Here is a 25,326-nt window from a genome sequence, read left to right on the forward strand (position 1 = left end):
AAGGTAATAAATGTTGATTTTAAGTAATAGGGAACACACTTTAGTGTTTTAATTGATTATTTTTTTTCCATTTTACCTATTGGATTGTTTTTAACACAAGCCTATCATTTTCCAATCTTTCTCACTGGACTGAGCTTGTTTTCTCTTTTTTCAATGCAAAAAACTCATTCATGCATCCCAAATCACTTTTATATACCCTTTGTATTTGGGTATTTCAGACAAATGATTTTCAAGGCTATTTTCACAGGTTTAGCAGCTGCATTTGCTCTGGTGACTGGCAGGAACACCGACATTTGAAAGTGAACAAGTCCTGACTCTCTGGAGAAAAAGCCATTTGCAAATCTCCCACTAACAGCCTTACAGACAAACACCCTAAGTATACCCCTGAGTGCTCAGCTCCTTTTAAAGCTCCCACATTTCCTGGGTGCCAGCACTCCTGTTGGAACCCTGGAGGCTGAGAATTTCAGCCTTTCTATGCTAAAAGACACTGACCCTCAAGCAAGCACTGCAATTGACCTGAGGCCATGGAACAGGCTTCCAAAACTGAGTGATAGCACTGGGGTTGTGGGTGTGTAGTTTGAGTAGAATTGTGTGATCTCACAGGGTGAAAAAATTAGAATTTAAGGTTTTAGCAAATAGTAATATACATGGGGCAAGATGGAGGACTTGGGCATTGTCTAGAGTCCTTCTTTTTCATGGTTTTTGGTGGTGTTTTCTTATTGGGTGAAAGAGTCTGCATTGCAGAACTTGGGTGGTCAGTTATTGGGTCAAAAGTATAAATAGTACAGGTGTTGTCCCATTACTGGATGGTTTATGCTTAAGAAGAGTTTATGCTTAACCTTGGAAAGAGTTAGAAGCATCCATTTTCCAACTTGTTAGTTAGAGCTCACGGCTCATGAGACCGTGCTTTAGATAAGAATAAACACTGAGCCCAAACATGAGACTGCGACTCCTGTGTATTAACCCAAGCTCTAAGAGGAAGAAAAGAGGATAAGAAACCCCCACACTGCCAGTTTAAAGGCAGGAGAAGAGCAGAGAAACACCATCCCACCAGGGCAGTGCCGTACCTGGCTGGCAGTGCAGTTGGACAGGCATGTCTTGTTGTCCGCGGCCAGGTAGAAGTTGGTGGGGCAGGCACAGGAGTGCAGCCTGCCAGGGGCCAGCAGGCACAGGTGGCTGCAGCCACCATTGTTCAGCGTGCACACGTGTCTGGACACTGTGGATAGAACAGGGGAGGGAGATCAGAGCCTCTTATCTCAGCACACTTCAGGGTATCTGCTTTATGGAGCAAGAAAACCGCGTTCCGTGTACCGTCTTTACAATGCAACGCCTCAAATCAAAAACCCACGGAGGCAACTTCTTCCTTTTGCCTTTAAGCTATTCTCTGTTGTATGCAAAAATGAATTATTACCATGGCTGTAAGCTCAATAATGAAAGAATGAGAGAAAGAAAAAAAAGACCTATTTTTTCCTTTTTTTTTATAATGAGTGAAAAAATTAGCTTATCTAGGTCAATTGCCAAATAGCATTCAGTTACAATTCAAATACAGGGATATCAGCAGAGAAGACACAATCATACCACTCACATTCTCTGACATTCCCTCAGTCCAGCAGTATTCTTCTGCAATATTAACACTTTACAAAGAACCAGGTTAAAAGTTTTCATAACATGCTGTTCCTCTCCTAAAAAATGGTAACATGTAATGCAACTGAACAGTTTTGTACTTTCAGTTAGCATTTGGATTAATTTTTGAGCATATGAATTATCTCTCTACTGAACAAGTTTTGTTAGATATATTTAACATTGGATGTGCTTAAAACATGAATCACAGATATATGTCCAAATAGGATAATTTAAAAACTTCCACAATTTGAACCAGAGCAGTCATTGCAGATAAATGAGCATGCAACACCCGAGCACGAGGCTACTCAGTTAAATACATCAATGTGCTGCTCAGAAAGCAGAGACAGAATAATTACCATCGGGCTGCCTGTAAGAATGGTACACCTGGATGTCTGTGATGGTGTGCCACGAGTTCACCAGGGACAGCCTGCCCGAGCCAGAGGTTTTGTGGGCACGGCTGAGGGATTTGGTTTTCCCATCTGTCCAGTAGATGTAGTCTTCAAACAAGGTCAGTGCCATCACCCCTGGGATGTCTTGGTTGGGGACTGGAAGGAGAGATGCTCAGGTTAATGCTCACCCTTGGGAAACTGCCAGCTAAAATATTCTCCAGTGCACAGGCTGACAGAACAACTGCTGTGGAATGTCCTGAGAATAATTATGGTGACAACAACACCCCCAGCACCAGAGGGTCCTTTATTACCAGGTACAATGAAGGTGGATTGAGGACAAGCCCAGCTTGCTTAGAATTTGTTGGCCCAGTCAGTGTTAAGGAAATGAAAGGATTTCTGTCAAAAAAACAATCTCCAGATTTGAAACTAAGGAAATGTCAAACTTTAAAGTAATAGGGAACAAATGTAACTTTCCCTACCCTTTGCATAAGCATTATAAGTTGGCTCTTTAACTGGAAAAGAAGTTAATAGAAAACATCTTGAACAAAATAAACACATTTCTTGATGCTCTGTGTTTAATATCCTTTCATAAAATTAACAGCATTTTATTTCATCAAAATATACTGAAAAGAGAGACAGGAAAAAATACAAAAAAAAAAAAAAAAAAAAAAAAGGGGCATTAAAATAAACATTTCAGTAAGCCAGTTTATGGATTATTGCTAACATTACCAACCATACAATATAAAAAAATAAACAGAGTGATGATGATAGTCCATAGTTACAGTATCACAAAATAATGAGCCAACGTAATTTGGAAAAGGATGGGAGAACAAAAGGGAGAAAAAGCTTTGGAGCATTCTTCACCTGCTGCACATTCCTTAATCCTTAATCCTTGTTTCCTTGTTCTTGGTAAACAGCAACAGAACTCCACTTCCCCCCCTCCCCCCCCCCCCCCTCCCCTTTAACATCAATAGTTAAATTATTAAATCATCAATGTCACAGGAGAATATCTGACCACAATAATTAATTTGTAAATGATAATCTTTTGTTGCTGAATGACTTTAATTACTGATAGAGGTGAAAAGGCAGAGCAGAGCACCTGACTGTCACGTTTAACCAGCACATCCTTAACACATTTACCTCATTGTCTGCATCTTTTTACCTGGAAAGTGCTGGCATCGAGCAGGCAAATCTCAAATTCCTGTTGGAACAATTCATACCTCACTGGGATCTGATGACTGAGTATATAGAACAACAACTTAGAAAATTCAATTTTCTATCCAATAGTCCTCCCAGTACTGAACTCCAGTGCAGACCATGCTGCCCTCTGGTCAAGGAGACCTTGCTGCTTAGGCCTGAAATTATTTTCCCTTCTTTCCACATGTCTCCATGAACCACATCTAGCACATCCAAATTACAATGGGGTATTTTTGAAAGAGCTTCATAGCATTTCTGAGAAATCAGCCAAAGTCCAAAGAAATCTCAATTTTGGCACTCAGTACAGAGGCAGATTTGCCGCAGTTCCATATACAGCGCAGTACAAGACAAGATCTTGTAATTTCTGTGATTTGTAGAGTGTCATTGTGTAATGTTTCCAGTATGAAATACAAACAGGCTGACAGCAGAAGCAGGACGGGACATCAGAAACTGCTGCCCTGAATGAGACCCTGAAGCTTTCCATAAAAACTATTTTGGTTTTTTTTTTGCTTCAGTTCTGAGACAACATTGGTTCATATAAACTGTAACCCTTGTTTTTACTTTTGGCAAATTAAAGATGTCAAAGGTCCCACTCCAGTCTCTCTAAAGACAAAAAATATCCTATTTTATCTGTCTGTTTTCCCTTTTTCTGATAAAAGTTAAGCTTAAAATCATAATAAAATGGCATATAAAAGCCTTAACATAAAGGAGAGATTTACATGGAAAAAATTATTCTGATTTCATCACCTTTATTGGTTTTTTTGCCAATGAAAAATACACCTAATAGTCATCCTTATTTTGAACATTCAAAGCCTATTTCCTAAGCACAGATATATGAATAAATGCTTACTCTGTGGTTGTGTGGATGTTTGTGGGTGGCCAGATAATTTATCCTGCCTTCATTGGATTAGACACACATCAGAATCCAGATGAAACTTTATATTCATGAGCTAAAGAAGATTCAGGAGATTACCATATACTGCCTGAATTGTCTCATCACACTGCATTAACAGGGAAGCCAAGTTAAGTGTGTGGCACAAAATATTAAATATTACACATGGAACACTGCACATAAGAAAACTGGTAATAGATCAAGCACAATTTTCTTTTATTAAAAAAAAGATTCTGCAAGCACCAGGTTTAAAAGTTTAGTTCTTAAAAATAAGCCCATCTTATCAGTAACAATACAAAAAAAAATTAGACTCTCCTCATCTTGTGTTCTTTAAAAAAAATGACAAAATATATTTGTTTCTAAAAGCTGTGGTTCCTATTATTACCATTTATAGGTGTGAAGTTGAAACTGTCAATGGCTTAACTCTCACAGATTCCGGTTGCTGTTTGTCCTCTTGCTATTTTTATTTCTGAGCAACTCTATAATTTTAATGGGCTTCTGCATTAACTTTTCATTAGGTCACGATCAACACAAACTTGCACCATTTAAAGCTGTAAAAGCTACGTGTATTATGTTGTGAAATGCAGAGAAAGTTATTAAAAAATTAATTAAGAAAGCAATGAATAGTACAAATATATGCAAATGAAAATGCACTTGAAGCAAACCAGAAAATAAGTACAGAATAACTGGACAAATACATCTTATAAAAATTCTACAGTAACCACAAAAATATAAAATTCTTATGAAAGAAGAATTAAAAATAATTACATAACAAAAAGACCTTATAAAATTTCTTCTAAGCTGACCATAACACTCAATGTATTTTCTAGTAGAAGATAAACCTGTAAAGCCTGAGAGAGTTTTCTGAAAACAGGCATTGAAAGGCAACCAATTCTGACTTACTTTACTGTTTAAGGAATAGTTCTATCATGGCTGAATACAATTTTTCTTTGACTTTTAGTGTGTTATATGCAAGGAAACATCAGAACTGTTGACATGTAAGTGGTTATAGAATTTAGAGTTCCCATCAATTGTGAATGACCAAACAAAAATGAACAGAAGACTGAGATAATTTTTACACCTGATTATCTGATGGAGCAATAAAATAGTCTCTCATGCTCTTTATTCTTTGCCTTTGACGACCTCAGTGTTTCATGTTCTCCAAAATTTCAGGCAGTGAATATTGATTTTTTTATAAATGTAAGGAGTAGTAGAAACACTCACTTTCCTTTTTTTTCATTCTTTCTTTGAAATCCAAAAAAGCTTTAGCTGATTGATCTCGCCATAAATGACATAGAGGAGTTAAGTGTTGCAATACTAATTATTAACCCTGCAGCAAACTCTGTGGGGTGAACCTCAGTTTTAAACAGGAAAGGAAGACTCATTGCTCTTTCTTTGGCAAGCATTGCAAAACCAGATTGTAACTGTGCAAATTTAAAGTAAAGGGCAGGTTACTCATAGCAGACCACCTCTGTCTCCTCTGCATCAGCAAAGGAAATTTCAAAATTTGAAAACATTTTATCACATTGAAAACCCATCAGTAAGAAAGGAATATATCCTGTTAAAGCTAAAAAATTAACTTCTGTGATTCCTTTCCCCACCACAGCCTCCTCCTCCTCCCAGAGCTGGGCAGGTTCCTCACAATTCCTCTCCTTCTGACACACCTGCTGCCAACTCTGACTTCTCAGTGGTGTTTCCTTTTATCCACTAGTCATGGATTTTCTCACCCTGAATGCTAATCCCAAACAGTGCTTGACCAAACGAGTAGATGAGAAAAGGGGCAAGAAAGAGGAGGCAGACGGGAGAAGGAATACACAAGGCTTTCAAAAAGCTGCAGAAAATAGGAAAAAAATCCCACCAAAAAAACAGGGAAGAGAATAAAAGGGAAAAACTAGGCAGCTTGCAATGGCTCAGAAGTGGTGGGAAATAAAAATTATTAGATACTTGAAGACAAATAAAAGTGACAATATATAACATAATAAAGGAAGATAAACTGCTGCATGAACTTAGGAGAAGAGCCACAGGAGGGAACATGATTATGTAGAGACATGAGAAACATGACTGACTTAAAATATATCTGTCTCTCTCTCTCTCCTGCATTTTGTATGAATTTTGATCCAAGAATATAAATTCATAGGCTGTGATATTTGTGATACAAATGTTTACTTTCCTCTGAAAAGTGAACTCTGCTTCCCTTATATTTTCTGAGCACATTTACTTTAGCATAAAAAGATGTTCATTTGATTTCAGGAATGGAAATCATCCCATCTAGGATTCCTGAGCTACAAAACCTGCTTACGGAGAAGCCATACAGAAGTGAAGCCCAGCTCCCTTGGCTCTTATGGAAACACAAGTTTTATTCCAAAAGTAAAAGAAAAAACAATAAAACAAATAATAATAATAAAAAAGGTCTCACTGGCGGGTGGTAAAATCAATGTACCAAAAAAAAAAAAAATATCCTTAAAAGGACAAATGTTGACCCCTTCTAAGAGAAAAAAAGGCCAAAACCAAACAAAATTGTCAGTGCCCTTCATACCCAGAAGATGGCTGATCACTTTCAAGACAGAAAGAGATATGTCCTTTCCAAAAAAAAAAAAAAAAAAGACTTCACTCTTGCCCTACCCTTGTGCAAAATTTTCAAAAACAGAAGGGGTGAAATATTCCTGTTAGGCTCTTCCCAAAAATTCACCCAGCTGGAGTGCCAGTGCTGGGAAGCAACTGATAAAGGTAATTAATTGTTGTTTATAAGCAATTTAAATGACTTTCTAGCTCCCCATGGCATTTGAGCAGTTTATGTTTAAGAATTCTGGCACCCGAACCCAGACAATTTACATGGGTGACCAAACCTGAAAAAAGAGGATTCACTATTTTGAATTCCACTCCCTGAGACTTGGTTTTCTGAACTGCAATACAACAGAAATAAAAAGCCTACTGACATCTTGATCTAAGTGGAACCAGTGGTAATCTTTTAGGAAGGATTAAGACCCACCAAAGACAAAGTGCATCAAGGAAGAACAACACTTATTAAGAAAATAGTAATTAAACCTACAAAACCAAACAAACTTGGAGATTACTGATCTTCTCCTCTGCAGCAATTACTGGCCTCCACTGTCCACTTTCCAAGTGAATTTCTTTGTGGCTGTTTCTGTCTCATTTTACATTCAACTTGGAACCTCTCTGAGACACAGTCAATACCTTTTTATTTCCTACACTACGTTTTCCTGATGCTTGCTCCCTTTGATAAAGAATTGGAAGTGCTTAGGCCATAAAATTAATAATGAATAATGACAATAAGATTATCTCTATTAAACTTGTGACAAAGTATGTCGTTTTGACAGATATAATTAAATTTAAGTATATTACATTAAAATACTATATTTTAAAGACATTTTATAATCATTATTACTTTTACAAAATTGATGCTTTGTTTAAAAACCTAAACCTGTCAAACTCAGTGAACAGAAAAAAAATATTAATGGACTATATAGATTAAGTCCAGCAATTGAACCTACTCTTCACATAAAAAAAATAAATTAAAAATACAGTTTTAGGATGCTATTACTCATATCTTTATTAACATGTCCATGCATAAATATTTTTTTCTGTAAAATTAATATAAATATCACACATCCATATTGGGTTAAGTGAGGAGGATAAAAGTCATAGCATTCAGTGGTGGGATATTTTGCAAGTATAAAAATGTAACTGAAACAATGGAAACTGAGAATATTTTAGTACAACAAACTCACACAAAACTTGTTAAACATCCCCAAACTGCTACACTAAAGAAGCAGGAAATTTAGATTTAAACCTAAACATCTTAAGGCACTAAAGTATCTGAGATATTAAAACTCACTATTAGATACAACAACACCATGAGAAGAGATGCATAAATTTTTCAAAATCTGCCTGTAAAACCAGCTGATCAAAACTAGAAATGAAATATTTTATTGTCCCACTTTAAAATGTTTTATTGCCTTTTTTAATTCACTGTGAGCAGTTGTTTATATGTCAGTTATTCCACAGCAGTACAGAGCAGCAATTAAATTATTCTCAAATATATACAAGTAGAACAACTCACAGTGTGCTAGTGAATTTCAAAAGTTTTTTAAATCACTTTTCAGATTTACAGAGACCCTTTAGCTGCCTGCCAGCCCCTCACCTTAGACTCCTGTCTTGCTGCTGGTTTTGATATCCACTCCCAGTGACCCCCAAGCTATTCCTTCTTTTATCTTTCCCTCTCCTGCCATTATTCAACTGTGAGGACATAAACTCCTGGGCCATTTTGGTTTATCTCATGTATCTTCTACTGACACCATGGGAGCTGTTCAACACTGCAGCTCCCTTGATAAAATCCTCCTGTTTTCCATTGTGTTGACAGGAACAGGGAGAAAACAGAAAATCTGGGGTTTATGTTCTCTGTTGTGATTTCCCCCTGACAGGAACAGCTGCACGGAAAGTAATGCCAATCCCTTAAAATTTGTGATGACACAAGTCCAACTCATAGAGGAATTTCAAGTGTAGTGAACTTTTTTCAGAAGTTTATAATCTAGTCTAATTCAGGCATATTTCACAAGACCAATGGAACATACAGAAACCAACCTTCATAAATTTGGCTCCATAAACTGGAGACTGGGGAACCTTAGAGTAATGTAACTCTCTGAACTGCCTTTAATGTAGGTGAATCTGAGTCATTTTTCCTTTAAAAGAGAAGGAACCCAACAAAATAATCAGATTTGAGAAGACATGAAGGACTGGAAAATTTCATCAGAACAATTATGAAAAGTGAATCCAGAAGTCAATAATGAAGCAGAAGCAATTATCAGTTTGTGCTACCAGATGTGGCTACAATGACTCATTCCATAGACTCCTCAATAGTTTGGAAAAACCTGTTGCCATATCAGATCTACTTCTCATCTGCTCTGAGAAACAAACCCTCTTTCAGACTGCTCTAAATTTTGAAGTGAAAACTCTATGAAAACTTCCAGTATAAATCTAGAAGGAATTGGTTTCTATAACCTTTTAGATCACCTCTACATTGGGACAATTTTATGAACAATTGGACATAGTCTCTTAAAACTCCCATGGCAGAGCTCAGAATTAGACACAAACACTCATTTTCTACCAACAAATTCCTTACAATGAGCAACTTTTGAAATTACAGGCACTAAAATTTATAGTCGTTGCAATCTCCAAACACCTTGTACTTGTTATTTCAAAAATTGCATATATCATCTCCAGTTCTGACAATTGCAAACATTCAGGCACAAGCTGTCTCAAGAACAGGGCTTTTTCAAACTGAGGTACTTTCAGGAATGTTATTCTCTGTTAACTATATTACAGCTAAAAAGGTAATTTAATAATTATAATTTAGTTAAAGTGCAACACATTTTCATTGCTTAATTTCCACACCCCTGCCAGATGAAGGAATGAAGTGCCCAACTTTTTCTTTTTACAGTATAAACTATCAACTTGACACAGTTTCAGGCCTAATCTCAGAGAAGTTCCTGTACTCCCTAAACTGGACTGTCAGATTTCCCTTTTTTAATTTCATTAAATACTGAAATGCTCATCTTCAAAGGGAAATGGGGGAATGCAGGCACCTCTGGGATTTAGGAGCCCTGAAGGTTGGGAAAACCTGCATGAAGCAACCAGATACCCAGGGAACTGTGAAGTCTGCATCTGCTCTAGTTTCCTCTGGGAAACTAAAGCAGCTAAGTCTGAAAAATTCTTTTTTTTTTTTTTTTTTTTTTTAAACTCACGTAAGTAAACCAGCTTAGTGCTTAGCCAGATTAGTGCTTCAATACTTGCTTAATCATTTACAGTGTATAACATTTGTGAATGCTGCAGTGCTGCACTGGCTAAGCTCTAAAGAGAGTTTATATAACCAAGCATTAAACTTCAAACAGCTCAGCAAGGTCATCGCTGCTCCCAGCACCAAGAAGAGCTCCCAATCACTCTAAGATTTCTAGCCTAGTTAGCAGGTTTTCAAAATTCTTACTAGGACTCTCATGGCAATTATAAAAGACCATTTCCCTATTGAAAATGCAGAGGAACAAGAGAAAAGCAGCAGATGTTCTCCTCAGAAAGGTTTCAGGTTCATAAGAAAAAAACAAATAAAACAAGATCTGAATACATGCAAACTCCCACTGCATGTAATAAACACTCCTTGGTTTAACAGCCAGCGTGTCAATAATCAGCCTAAGATTGTTGTGTTTATCCTAAATTATCTGATGTGAAGCACAGAACACTGAGCACTGTCTCACACCATCCCTTAATGGTATGAAATCCACTAATTCTGACAAGTTATTTATTTGCTAGGTCTTTTGAAATCTCTGTGGCATTTTCTGATACATTTTGTAATAGATAATTCAAGATCCAAAAATCATAGTTTCAGGAAAAAAACCTCAGAGCGAGCCAGCCTTATCCTCAGAGGTCACAGAAACAGGTGAGAAAATGCTTAGTTTCCCATTAATAGCACTTCACTCACAGCATTCCTGTTCAGACTTTTTCCTCTCCTCCATGAGAATGTGTTTTGCTCTATCTGTGCCTTTATCCTTCTCCATTTGAAAACACAAAGGATAAGAGCAAACCAAACCATCTCCCCCTTAGTTAACTTTGACAATACAAAATGTCTAAAATGACAAAGGAAAACAGACCATGAAATCCATGTGAAAAACATGCCTTGAAGGAACATAGTTACCACAAGAGATAAAACCTAATCTTTCTCATTTAAGTGCTTATCATCGTGGATTACAGATATCAGAAAGGGGGATCACAGCTCCAAACACTGAACTTCTCTAAGTTTCCTCTATTAAAATAATTATTTTACAATGGCTAAATTTCATCTTCCAAAAGATTTATAGTGTTGTGCTGAATCATGAAGAAATTAAAGTCTTATATGGTTGGTTGTTCCAGGAGAAAGCAGGGAGAAAGGGAAAATACTCTGATTAAAGGCAAATTGATCATTATGTGGGAACTCTGCAAAACTGACAAAGCTCCCCTTAGAACACCCACGGGGCTGTTTCATCTGTTTTAGGCACCAAGAATTCTATCACCGTTTTGTAAAATCCAGAGAAACTTTTCTACAGCTTAATTTTGATTTGATAACGATGTTTTGAGTGAAACTCCTGACAATAGAAAGTGACAAATGGCATTAGGTGTGGGCAGGTGGCAGAGGATCCAGACAAGGGCCACAGAGATGATCCAAGGCTTGGGAAGCTGCCATGGAGCAAAGGCTGAGAGGACTGAGCTTGTTCACTTCTTCAGAAAAGAAGAGAAACCTCATCACCACATCCCAGCCTTTAAAGAGGGCTGCAAAGAAAAGGAGACTCCCTTTTCACATGGAAAAGATGAGGGGTGATGGGAACAGGTTACCCTTGGGAAGATTCCAATTCAAGGAGACAAGAGGAAAACTTTCCACAATGAGAACGCTGAGCCATTGGAATAATCTTCCCAGGGAAATGGTGGATTGGACACTTGTAAGATGCAGCTGGACGTGATTGTGGGTCATCTAGACCATGCTTTTCCCAGAAAAGGTTGGACCAGGTGATCCATGAGCTCTCTTCCAACCTCATCCTCTATGACGATTGGCTAAGGAGAAATCTTGCTTTCCCATCATTTAAATAACTCAAGATCTTTCTCCCAAAGCTCACTTCTTCTGGCTGGAATATTTATACACCATCTGGATTTCCAAGAGACATGTCCTCAAAAGCAGCACGACACCAGCTTTACACAAAGTCACTATTGATTTTGGAGCTTGCCTCGGACACCTCACCAGTACCAAATCTGGATAAATTTGCTGTGGCAATGTGACAAATTCCCTTCTTCTCCAGGATCAGGCATCCTCAGAAATAGGCATTAACTCTGCAGATATAAAGCAGTTGGATTTTACCCAATTGTGCAGGAGAACCCCCACAGGCTGGAGACCAAGGCAATGGACACTGAAGGTGGTCTGACTGGAATTCTGCAGCTATCTCCTGAGTTTAGTGACAAGACGACATTTCTGGGGAAAGTAAAATTCTGAAACTCTCAGGCATTTAAAAGGGAAGACTATGAAAGGTTTGAGCACTGCAGTCAGTTCGGGGCTTAGAGGGACACACTGGCTGTTGTTTACTTCTTTCCTTTGAAAGATCCAGAAAGAAGAGTAAGAGGATAATTTTATGAGAAGGAAAATAGCAGGATAGCAACACAGGGAATGACATCAAGAGGAGCTCTGTTTCCTCTGTCAGAAGAACAGACTGTCAGCAGGAATCCAGCTTGGGGCTATGTCCAAGCAAGTGCTGCTGAGGTGAGCAGGTTATGACTGACCGATGTTTGTCCCAAAAAACCATGGACACTATGCTGAGATTAATGGGAATGTTTACAGCTCCCATAGCTACTGCTAGAGTGTCTCCAGTCTACCATCTCAGACAACTGCCATTGAATTATTCATCATCTATTCATAACCTACAATTCATGAATAAAAGGGCTAGAAAGCTCATTGTTTTGCTTTTCCTTTTTTTTTTTTTTTTTTTATTTCATGATGAAGCTTTGATCTGCAAATAAAGTAGATTTTTCATCAGTTGTGGTTTGGAGAAGACTTGGAGGCATCCAGTATGAGATGAAAGCCTAAAAGAACCCCAAATCCGTGAAGTTTTGCCAGCACTGCAGCAGTGCTGAGGTTTGGGTAAAAATTGAGGAAGGACCTCAGGTAACAATTTCATCTTAAATAAAACCCGAATGGAAACTTGAAAGACTGATATAATTTCATATATTTGAAATAAAATTAAAGATCTTTAATTATGCAGTTTGGAATATGAGAACTATTCATCACAGTGTAGAATTTTCTTTTTTTTTTTTTTTAATACTTTATAGATAAATGACACAAACTCTTTAATTATCTGTCAGGTGAGAGGCAAAACACAGGGATAAGGATTAGTTCATTACATAAGTATTTCAAAAGTTATTATTTCACCCAATCTACCAGGAAAGCCCCAAATTACACTTGAAATACTGGTCTCATGCTGAGCAGACTAATGGCTTTTCCAGGCTTTCTGAGGTGGGAGAAAAGGCTGATTTTAGCCCATTTCTGACACATGGCACAGAGGATGTATCCCTTCTACTTCTAACAGCAAGTTTCACTCACTTTGCAACTGAATCAAGAACATGTCTCTATATGCCAGAGTATAAAATTGACAGGGCTGCCTCAGACTGCTGCTCCTAGAGCTTCTTTTTCTACTTGACATATTTCCCAGAAACACATAGTACTGCATGTGTAAAAGCTATCCAAATCCATAACAGAGAACAAAAATGAAAAGGAGATTTTAAAATATTGATAAAAGGATAGGATTCATCTTTGGAAAGATTGGAAAAAGGCTTTAAAGGGCAATTTTTACTTAACTATACATAACATGGAAAGCATCAAAAAGAACAAAAAAAAACAACTGAAGTGCTGACCAACCTTTATGTCTGTGAGACCCATCCATGTCAGAAAACTCAATGTGGTTTTCATCAGCCCAGTACAGTCTGTGGTTGACATAATCTATGGTGAGAGCCATGGGTCTGGATATCTGTGTTTCTACCACCACAGTTTGCCTGGATCCATCCATCCCCACACGGCCAATGTGAGGGGACTCACAGCAATCAATCCAGTACAGGTATCTATGAAATGAAACACAGCAGCTGAAAAACATCAATAACTGACCACAGGAGCTGTGGCTGCCGCATCCCTGGTCAAGACATCCATAACTGACCAATTATTGACCAATAATTGACCATCCCTGGTCCAAAACATCAATAACTGACCACAGGAGCTGTGGCTGCCGCATCCCTGGTCAAGACATCCATAACTGACCTACTGTCGACCAATAATTGACCATCCCTGGTCCAGAACATCCATAATTGACCACAGAAGCTGTGGCTGCCTCATCCCTGGTCCAAGACCAGGTTGGATGGGGCTTTGAGCAACCTGGGATAGTGAGTGGCATCCCTGTCCATCTTGGGGGTTGAAAATTGGATCATCGTTAGGTCTCCTCTAAACCAAACCATTGGATGACTCAGTGCTTAATTTATTTAGTTAATTTCAAGAATAAATTAGTAATTGCTCTACAATATTTTCACCTTCCAGATAACTCTTTGCATTTTTCTAGATATGTCTGTAAACAGGTGTGCTGAATAAGAATCCTCATGCTAGCCATGATTTTATTAAATTTATTAATATTTATTTATTGATATAAATAAAATCATTGATTGATTTAAAATAAAAAATAGATTATAGATAAAAATTGATTGCCAACTAGTAAAATGTGCAAGAAAATAGCTTTTATCTTGAAACTAGTAAACTAGATAGGATATATTTTTATTATTGATATCTTACAGTTTGAAGCACCACCCAAACTGGACTTTGTGAATCTCTCATCCTCCATAAATGGCATCACTACTAAATTTAACAGAAATGTAGTATTACATCTACTTTTATTTTTTTACACATATTACAAAAATTTTTGGTGTTAACAGCCACATAATGCAAATTGAATTGCTTCAAGAAGTATTAGTTCCAAAACATTAAAACAGCCTCGCACAGAGGGTTTGAAAATGGGTGAATCACTGAGAAAGACTGTCGGAAAGCTGAGCAGCAATTTTCCCCACAACATGCTATTTAACCACAGTGCAGAGCATGTTTGCCATAAAGGAAGAAAAATCCCATTATTTAGTACAGAGAAGCTTGTGGCTGCTGTTGTGTTCCGTTACTCAGAACCTCAGGACAGGTTTTCCAGCTGGGAAGCTGATTCTGCTCTACAGGCTTTGGACAGGCTCTCTCCAAAATCCAGATGCAGCTCCTATTCTTAATAACCACCTGTAAGAGAATTTGTGTGCAGGAGGAAATGGTGGCCCTAAGAACATTCACAGGTATCCTACAACACACAGGTGCAAGATGCTGGCACCAAGCCTGAGCCACACAAGCAGCAGAGAGAGGGAAATTTCTCCACTCTTTCCAACTGAAAATGTTTTCTTTGGAAGCAAACTGCATAGCATCAGCAGGATAATTCACTAAGCATTTCTCAGTTGTGAGAAAAAACCCAAACCCAAATACAAGTAATAACATTTCAAATCATAACGCTGAATCTGAGTTTTTATTTCCAGTAAAATTCTACACTAAAATAAATGAACATAGGCTTATGTTTATCAATAAAAATGTAAAACCAGCTTTGGAAAGCTGTCTATACACACCAAGAAGAAACCCAGTAAGATTATTATGCCTATTTATTTATATATCCAAGCCTGCCTGAAAGACTGGGATTCTCTGCACTAACTTTGTAGAGTGATTTTTGCATACTCAGGGATGCCCAGGCAACCACAGAAAGATCCCATGTGCTCATATCTTGAAGGCATTAAACAAAGGTCTGCATCCTCCATCCCAAATTTTACATGGAAAAAAAGGTATAGTTAAAAGAAAATCAAATACTAGTTCTAAGAATCAGTATAAAAAAGCTTTTATCTTGAAACTAGAAAACTAGATAGGTTATATTTTTAAGCTAGGAAAAAAACTGCCTATCTTTGTTTAGGTAGAGTGCAGACCAACACAACAACTTCCTCCTATCACTGAATATTAGATAAAAAAACAAAACAAAAACAAACAAAAAACCCCAAATGAACCCCCCAAACAAACAAAAACCAAGAACCCCTCAAAGAACTAAGTATTATTTTCTATCCATTTTTTTGAATAACAATATTTTAATAGCAAATCAGGATTAAATAGGAAGTACTGAAAATTGGCTGCTCCATACCCAGCTTGAGGATCTAAGGACAGATCTCTGGGAAACTTCACTCTCTTGCTCACAAGGACAGTTGGGTACAAACCATTGAGTTTAGACACCTCAATAATTCTCTTTTCAGTGTCAGACCAATAGAGATTCTTCCCAATCCAATCGACAGCCAGGGCATTGGGAACAGCTGTATTGTGAATTACCTGTAAAAGCAAAAAATTACGTTCATGATTCATCTAAATAACTGGGAAAAGGAACAACAACTTGAGAGGTACTGATTCCAGGATATTGAGAGACTGGGTGTTTGATACAGTGACACACAGCATGTGAAAAATGGGTATTACACACTGCTAAACACTGACACTGCCCAGGTAATGACACTTAAGCAGCTATGACAATGTGACACTTTTCTCCTAGTAAGGAGAATGGAGTATACCATATTGTAAAGAGGAAACTACCAACTTCTCTGTATTATGCACGAGCTTTTAAAAATATTTTGGTCTTTCATTTTTCATCTTAATTTTCTATTTTCTCCTAATGTACAAAGAAAAAAAAAAAACCCAAACCAAACAAAAAACCAACCAAACCAAACCAACCTTTTCCCCCTTCCCTATTTTAATTTTTGTTCCCCAGAAGAGAGTGGAGCTGAGGCTGCTCTGCCCACAGCATGCCCTTGAGCACATCTGCTTCTCCTGTCCCCATTTCTCTCCATCAGCGTATCCTTCACTTTAATGTCACAGCAGTGCCATATGTCATCGTGACAGAGAGACCACGAGAGCACTCACAGAGTTACTGGTTGGAAAGTAAATACTGGGCTCTTGTTGCCAACCTTCACAAGGCAGGAGAATGAGGAACTTCCCGAGAATTAGTTAAATTTCTAAAGGACTATGTTGTTAAGAGACAAAAGCAATTTAGTCACCTACTGGAAAGCCTACAGACTGCTGACAGGGATGTGTTATTCTCAGGGTTTCTGATGACTTGGATAATTCTGGAACAAATTCCCCTGGATATAAGTGATTACAAATCTCATCATGACAGCATGACTCAGTCCAGTACTTCATGTCAAGTGTTCAGTAATATTTGAATATTCACAAACATGTGAGTCAAATTTCTTCTAGGTTTGAAAATTCTATTCCTGAGAAGATCTATCCTGACGTATTCTATTCCTGATTAAGTCCTGATTATGTCTGTGCAACTAGAACTTTAGAAAAAAACCCCCACAAATCAAAAAGCAATACTTGAAAATTTATGAGATTTCTTAAGCACTAATAATGGGTTTATTATTATGGTGTACATTGTAATTTACTGATGTCTTCATCACTAAAAGCATGGGCACCAGAGTATAAACTTCATGTATAAACCTGCATTAGGTATAACTGAATGTGCTAGTTTTAAATTTATTTACCATCTGAAGACACAGAAAAGCCTTCAAGATAAGAAGGGAAATGGTGAGATGCTTTAAATCAATTTTATAGTTATGAATATGTAAAAGCACCTTCTCAGGTTGTTACATAATTTATCACCTTATAAAATCTTTAAAAAAAGTTAAATTCGAGAACACACTGATCTTTTAATGGGAATAAGATGTTTTATTTTCTAATACCTTCACTCTACCAGCTTCACCAATTTATAAATGTGTGATTGCAGCAACTGCTGCACTGGCACAAGGGACATTTCATGCAGAAATGGAGAACTCGGAAAATACAGATTTTGGTTTAGCTGTCTAAACACCACACTAGAGCATCAACCAATATAATGAGCTTCTCTTTCTGATGTCTTTTCCTTGGGAGAGTCCCTGCAACAAGTCCCAGGCATTGAGATCACCACCATGGCACCTAATGGGCACGGGCCAGATTTCTGCTGCATTTTCCACCAACACTGGAATCCAAACACCCCATAAAACACTGTGTTAGCATCTAAACACATCCATGAGAAAAAAGCTGTCCTTTAAGGTCTGTAAATATCCCCTGCATGAGCAGAGAAAGAAGAAAAATGAGATGCCATCAGGCTTCCCAGAGCTGGGGTGCTGAAATGCCATCTCCTGCAAGGGGAGATCTCAGGCAATGCATCAAATAATATCACTTACACTGAGAGCAGGTCTGTTTATAGCAAAGAGTAATACAACAACTGGAAAATATTAAAATGAGAGATTCATACTACAGGAGAAAAAAAACCATAAAAACTCTCTCTTGTGACTAAAAAACTCCCACGTTAAAATATGTAAACAGGTTTGCTAGATAATAGATAATAACACCAGCATTAGGATAATTAAATAAATATTTAATAAATAGATAATTATTTAATCTGAAATATTTTTAATAATGTCAGTTATTAAGTACATCCTGTGGCAACCTAATAAAAAAGTCAAAGAGCCAAAAAAAATTTAGCATTGATAAAAGGTTACTGAAAGACTATTAGATAGTCTTTTCCATCTTTTTTTTTTTTTAGCTTTCAGAGGCGAAATCTGGGCCAAGTTTTTCAGAGAAAAAAATAGGAGTTTTTAATGAAAATTAAATGGACTTATTTTTATGATTGCTTCCTTTGACTATGGCATCCTATATAAGTAAAATTTTCAACAAGATGATATTTGTTGTGCAGATTTCAAATTGATGGAAAAATGAAATATCCTCCACGTCGTCATCTTAATTGTCTTCTAATGGTTGTTAAACTTTTTGAAACCTTTTCTTGAAAAGTAAGATTAATAATAAATCAGTAGAAAGCAACATTTTTTTCCTATTCTTCTACCTGATTATTAGAACATTTTGGACTGGGAAAATTTATTTGTTCGCCTTGAAAAAGAGTAGAAATAAAGAGTCTGAGTAATCTCCAGGCCTTATATAATACTGAATCATCCAGAAGGGGCAGAAGCTGAGGAGGATGCTTCGGAAAATGTTGAAAGACAACAAATATGATTCAAGGATTTAATGCATTTTGAAACCCACACTTACCTCTCTTCTATTATTTTCCCCTCAGAGGTAAAACTTTAGAGTGCATGCTGGATTCTACTTTTACCCTAAAGCAATCAGAGTGCCAGAAGCTGGTTATCCACTTGCTTAATTTTTTTCTTTCTAAGAGCAATTATTTTGGTGTGAAGGATGCAAACAAGGTTCCCTGAAGTCAGTGAGATTCAAACCCCACCTCGTGAGGAGCAAACCTGACCTGCTCTGAGGATGTGTCTGTCAGTCCACGCACCAAGCTCTGAGTGAAAAACACAAAAGTTTTCTCTCTGCATAGTTGTTGGTGCTCAAAGAGGGAACAAAATTCACAGGATATGTTGCTGCTCATTTAACTCCATGTTTCAGAAGGTCAGACGTAATGGAATAAACAACAAATTCCTTACTGCTTATCACCAGTTATGGTAAAATGTTCACATAAGTCAACAAATGTGCTTAATAGTGGATTTGTGAACTTAATCCACTACAGAGGCAGAACTGACAGGCTGTGCAGAAATGGGAGTGCACTTTTACCCTTCACAGCAAAGAGCTTGAGTTATTTTAATCATCAACGTAGTGGTTGTGAAACAAAAACAAGCTGAAGATCACAGGAAATTTTATACAGGAAGAAATAATAGACCAGTGTATTTACACAGCTTACACCTAATTATAGCTCCTTTTTTTTTTTTCTTTGGCATCTTGGAAACCACATGGAACTTCCAGTTGAGTAAACTGTCAGATACATCATAAGGAATTTAGCTCCTAAATACAAGAGCTCCTTGTCCCTATCTTTACTTCAAATAAGATACAAAAGTAATTAAATTTTACTAGGACTTGCTAGCTCACGCTGCGTTTGTATTCATACACCAAAGCCTCACAATCTGGGTTAAAAGTATGAAGAAGCATTTCCCAAAACACTCAAAAAATTTAATTCTAGTAGTGACACTATTAATCCCCAATTACCTTGATGTCACTTCCATTTAAAGACATTCTGTTTATGCGACTGCCATTTGGTCTGCTGGAATCAATCCAATAAATGAACTCTTCCCTGTAGTCAAAGTCTATTGCAATCACATTGTTCAGCCCCTAAAAACAGAAAATAAAAGTCCATTTATTCAAATGTTTGAACACAAACTGCTGGATAGCATTCAGAATGCAAAACACATTTAATATTCCTAATGCTTATTTTACTGTCTGCATATTTCTGAAGCACTTCCCTCTCGTTTCCATGCATTACTTTTAAACAGAGTAAAACAAAGACTGTAACAGAAATAAAAATAGTGACAAATTAACTGGGTCACTTCAAAAAATGCAGATGATGTATGAAATTAAGTGAGGCCCCGGCGTTTTTCTGTACTCTTATTTAAATGAAATTTAGCAGTAAATACTTTTAAGTTTTGCTCAGTTTCACATCTGATTACTGCCTTTGGCATTTCTTTGCTAAACTAGATAGGAGAACCAGCAGTAGTATAATCACTATGGCATTTAAATAATGAAAAAAATTTCCTTGGTAATATAAATGGATCAGGAATTCAAAATGGTGGTGACGTGAAAAGACATTGATGTTAATTCCTGAATGAGGAGGGGGTTTCACTTCTTAGATGCTATATTGTAGGTACTCTATATATTTGTATATGTGTGTGTGTGGATACACACAGACACAGAGGTAGTAGATACAAAAAACGTGAAAATTGGAGATCGAGCAGTCACCTGGGGATCTCCTGTGGCTCCAATTACAAAGCCAACACATTTAGAGAAAGAGTGGTGATTATATCTGAGGTACTCCAGCAGGCTGGGAGGAGCAATCACACAATAGTGGCTTTTCATCCCAAACAGCAGATGAAAAGGAAAAAAGGGGGTTGCATTCAGATGATGGCTCTTGTTCCCTTATCTGCCCCATAACGTGCTGAATGTTCTGATATGTAGTGGCATCACAATTATCCTTAACATGCCAGGTTGTTGTTATCAATGAAATACGGAGCAGCAGCGGTGAAAGGAGTGATTGTGGTCTGTATCCCCCTCTATAAATTCAAGGTCAGGTAATCAATTCCCTTATCAGCTCAGTGCCATCCTGCTCTCAGGTACATCAGCCACCTCCCTCTTTAGTGCACTTCATTGCTGGGAAGGGCTGTGCTGGGCCAGCCAGCTCAAAATAAACAACTAAGGACAACAATATTTAAGGGAACAGAAATTGATACACAGTTTATCTGCCATCTACTGCTGCATAACTACTGAAAATCTACCTTTTGCTCAAAATTAGGGGAAAGAGTAGTTAGGCTGCTTGAATCATCATTAAAAAAAGCCTGAAACAATTCAGTGTAGGAAGACCACTCTAATTTTTCAAAAATTTAATATACATGCACACACTTTTCACAAAACCAGCTGCAGTTCTGTCAGTCACAGCTGGGCTGCAAAACACTTTTCCTCTTTTTCTCCTGTTGGTATAATTGTATCTACAGAGAAACCCCCGCCCCAAATTCTTAACCAAAAAGACAACAGGTCAATGGATACAAAATACCATTGTATTTGGATACCATATGTAAATGGATACCATTTTATAACAATCTATAAACCAAAGTTAGCAATTTGTAAAAAATATGGCCTTATCTCTATATAATCCACAACACTGTAAAAGTTTCCCATGGATAGAGACTAATACAGAGAACTGACTGCCTGCACATCTTTGGTTTCAAGTGTTTTATCTTGGGTCATTTTAATTTCAATTTTTATCAGAACATCAACTGCAGGTAAAAAAAAAAAAAAAAAAAAAAATCTGTATGTCTGTAACAAAGTTCTCTGTCCAGACATAATTTCCTCTTTATCATATACATATCTCACTTAAGTCCTCTGAGCATAATTCTTTGTCATTTCACAAATAATCTGCTTTTTAGAAGGAATAGGGAATATTACAAATTGCATCAGCTGCCTTAGTCTCTCATCTTAGACCTGTGGGTTTATTTCTGTTATACACAGCACACAATATATCCTTGGCTGTGATTTGTGCTCCTTTGGTGCCCCACTTAAAGACACAGAGAAAAAAATCACAAATAATGAGGAGGAAGATTATCTACTCTGCCTATTGAAACCCTGAGGATTTTGATGACTAGGAGTGAAGGAAATGGAAAGCAAAGACGATACATGAGACACAATTCAAACAGTTGTACTGTTTATGGGTATTTGGAGAAACAAAAAAGGAAAAAAAAAAAGAAAGAAAAAGAAAATAGAGGAAAAAGCTGGCACATAACTCAGACAAGACTGAACGAGCTCCTCCTTTCAGCTCCTTTAGTCTGAGTTTATATGGAGAGCTGTTAGAAGGGTAATCACAGATCAAACACACAGAGAGAAGGGTGAGTTTGCTCCTCTGCCAGAGCCTCTGGTGTTTGCCATCACCTGGCAGATGTGCAGGAAAGAGCCAAATCCAGCATGGCACTACAAGGACACAAGGATGTCCTTAGGAGGGACACAGCCTCCCTGTTCTGCTGGTAAAGATTCCACTTTGGTTTTCACACCAAATGCTGCCTTCGCAGGAGCAGAGACCAGTAGGTTCAATAGCAGAGGTGTTTATCAGCCCAGTGAATTAATGTAACATGGGAAACACATTTTCTTCAGTGGCTGGAGCTGCTCTGTCACTAACACACCCAAGAGGAGCCCATTGAATTCAGGACCTTCTGTCAGCACCAACCACGAAGAAAATTTCCTCTCGCTCTCCTCTTTTCACAGGCTCCTATGAACAGGTCCACCAGCAAAAAGAGGAGAGAGACAGTGAGATGTAAATGGGAGGGAATCAGAAGGATTTCAGGACAACAGACAGACTTTCATAATGCTTGCCAAGCTTAAATAAAGGCAATGTTTCATTAAAATGGCTCATTCCATAATTACTGTTGTGAACACCTGAGCACCTCTCTCGTGGCATTAAGGTGCACAGCACAGTGACACAAGAATTTAAATAAAGCCTAATGATACTGATGGGCAGTAAATAATTCCCTAGTCTTACTACAGTTGACCCATTAGTATTCCAGGAAATCAATATTTTTTATTAAACATATTTTGGAAATCTAATCTGTGGTAAGTAACTACACTTGGGTGAAGCATAGAAGGAGAGCAGACTGCTAAAAATGGCAGCTCTGTATTTACTGGGTGACTATTTTTGCAGTTTTTCACCTTTTTTTTCCCTCTGTTATAATAATTTAGAGTAATTACTTCAAAAATTAGATTTACACGAAGATAAGAGTTCATGTTTTGTAATACCATAAAAATTGGGATTGTCTGTCTGAAAATAGGTTTAGATTATGACAATAAGTAGCCCAAATAATATATAATTATATGGCCAAATAGATGAGGGGTTTTTTTATTGCTTTTTTTAACTGAAATAGACAAATTGCACAAAACATATTGTGATGGAAGAGGGTCACAAATAACATAATTTTTTAGTACATCAGAATGACTGACGAAACAACTGCCTGAGCTTTAATCATGTCAAATCCAGACAAAATAGTCAATTTAAAGTACTGTAATAACTCTGAACATACTGCAGTTGTTCTGTGGTGCACACAACGCCAATTGTAGGATGACATTTCTGTCAGTTGCAAACTTTAGAAAAAAATAAAAATATTGAGTTAAACTTAGAGCATGGTACTATGGTTATACCTGTTTCAACAAAGTGTAGTTGGATCCATCAGTGCTAATTTTTCTTATTTCATGATGATCAGCCAGAATTAAGAAAGGTTCCTCATCTAAACCCCGGGAGAAAGAATATATTAGACTAGCTTTTACGTTAATTTATGGAAAATCAGGAATACAATGCTGAAATACAGATGGTTTGAAAAATAAATGTTACATGCTCTGACCAATGTTATGGATGAAAGAAATATTTAAAACATTCAAATGCTCCAAGAAAGATCAATGATGCAGTATAAAAATGAACAAAGCAATCAATTAGTATATCTTTCAATGCAATTTAATTCTTCTGCCTTTGCAATATGGGAACCACAATGTATTTTATCCTAATTTAACATCAGAGATTAAATGGGAAATATACTTCATTCCAAATGTTTTAATTTCAACATTTCCTTTCAAATTAACACTGACTATTAATTATGGTTGCAAACCAAGCATGTTTTGACCATTGCTTTTTGAGATTTCATTAGTCTGCATGGTACAACGAGAAAGAAACAGCTACTCATAAAAACCTTGATTTTTTTAAGTCTGAACGGAAGCCAGATTAGACTTTTTGCAACCCTGGCTTTCTAGTTTATAAAAAAAATATTTACTTTCAGATACTCATTCATGACGTGACTGAAATATCTCTGACATGGACATACATTATTCTAAAAGTATTTTTTAAAAGCTGTCTTTATTTTAGTTCTATTGAGAGACACCTCAACTAAAATAAAAGATCACCAGTGATAATTAAAAATATATTAAAGGCTTTGTATCTACTGCACTTGCACTCCAGAACGTAATGTATTGCCCAGCCTACTCTGCTCCTGTACTGAATACATCTGCATGTTATAAAAGACTTTACATTTTCCATTTTTTTTTCTCCTGTTCCTCCTTTTCAGATGAGGAAGTTTGATGTACATTCTAATATTCTAAAGGTGATGAAATCTTATCATAACCATTCTATTATCATCTGACTCAGAAGTAGAATTAAGTGATATATTTTAACTTCTCTAATACTTTTTTCTAATAAAATTAATTATTCACACTTTCAAAAACCACTGCATTTATTTACTACAAATGAGGTGAGCACTAAACACACTAAAAATATAACTTATTATTGAATTCAGACACAGTCACATTCCTATTTTATATTGAAAAAAGTAGCACATTCAAAGTAACTCGTTTTTTATGTTGCATATAAAGGTAACACAGGCCTTGGGGCTAAGTTTGTTTTTTTTTTTCCCCCCACAAATTATTTGGATGCAGCTGTGGATTATAAAAACATTAGATAGTAATACCTGAAAGGGATTTGCAGCCATTTGGGTTGTCAGGCTGTGTTTCATACCCCTCTGCACACAAGCATTTGTAGGTTCCGTAGGTGTTGATGCATTGCTGGCTACAGGGAAACCCAGATGAACATTCATCAATATCTACACACGTTTTGCCATCATCCTTCAGGAGGAATCCAGGCCAGCATTTGCACTGGGAAAGAAAACCAAACACATTCATTTTTAATGCTGTTTATCACCTGTGTGTACTTTTCTCTGAATATGTTAGCATCATAAACTTTTTATGCATCTCATTTTTTCAAGTAACATCTTAATTACTTTGCTGCTTGTATGGTTTACAGGAGGCATATCTGCTTTTCTTTTCAAATATTGCTGATGTGATCCTAAGCACCATTTCCTAAAAAAACACCAAACAAAAAAAAAACCACACACACCTCCCTGAAACAAAACCCTGTAGAAGGAAAAATTACTCTTTCTCCACTAACTGAAGAAAAAGTAAATCACACCTTTTCAAAAATATAGAAATGATTTTTCCTTGAAAATTATTGATGGACCCTCTTGAGTTCCTAATTTTCAATTATACATATGCTTTTT

General features: G+C 37.0%; 1 protein-coding gene across 1 annotated transcript in view; it reads right to left on the reverse strand.

The window, feature by feature from the left end:
* LRP1B (LDL receptor related protein 1B) overlaps positions 1-25,326 on the reverse strand; it is a 271,488-nt gene that overhangs the window by 79,200 nt on the left and 166,962 nt on the right. Inside the window, exons 50-56 of the mRNA XM_066323173.1 lie at positions 24,742-24,925; positions 23,429-23,514; positions 19,745-19,867; positions 15,870-16,051; positions 13,544-13,743; positions 1,980-2,168; positions 1,068-1,216 (exon numbers count right to left, since the gene is read on the reverse strand). Of these exons, the coding sequence (XP_066179270.1) occupies positions 1,068-1,216; positions 1,980-2,168; positions 13,544-13,743; positions 15,870-16,051; positions 19,745-19,867; positions 23,429-23,514; positions 24,742-24,925 (1,113 nt within the window). The remainder of the gene's footprint in view (positions 1-1,067; positions 1,217-1,979; positions 2,169-13,543; positions 13,744-15,869; positions 16,052-19,744; positions 19,868-23,428; positions 23,515-24,741; positions 24,926-25,326) is intronic.

Source organism: Sylvia atricapilla, chromosome 7 (assembly GCF_009819655.1).
Source record: "Sylvia atricapilla isolate bSylAtr1 chromosome 7, bSylAtr1.pri, whole genome shotgun sequence".
In the NCBI taxonomy this organism is placed as follows: domain Eukaryota; kingdom Metazoa; phylum Chordata; class Aves; order Passeriformes; family Sylviidae; genus Sylvia; species Sylvia atricapilla.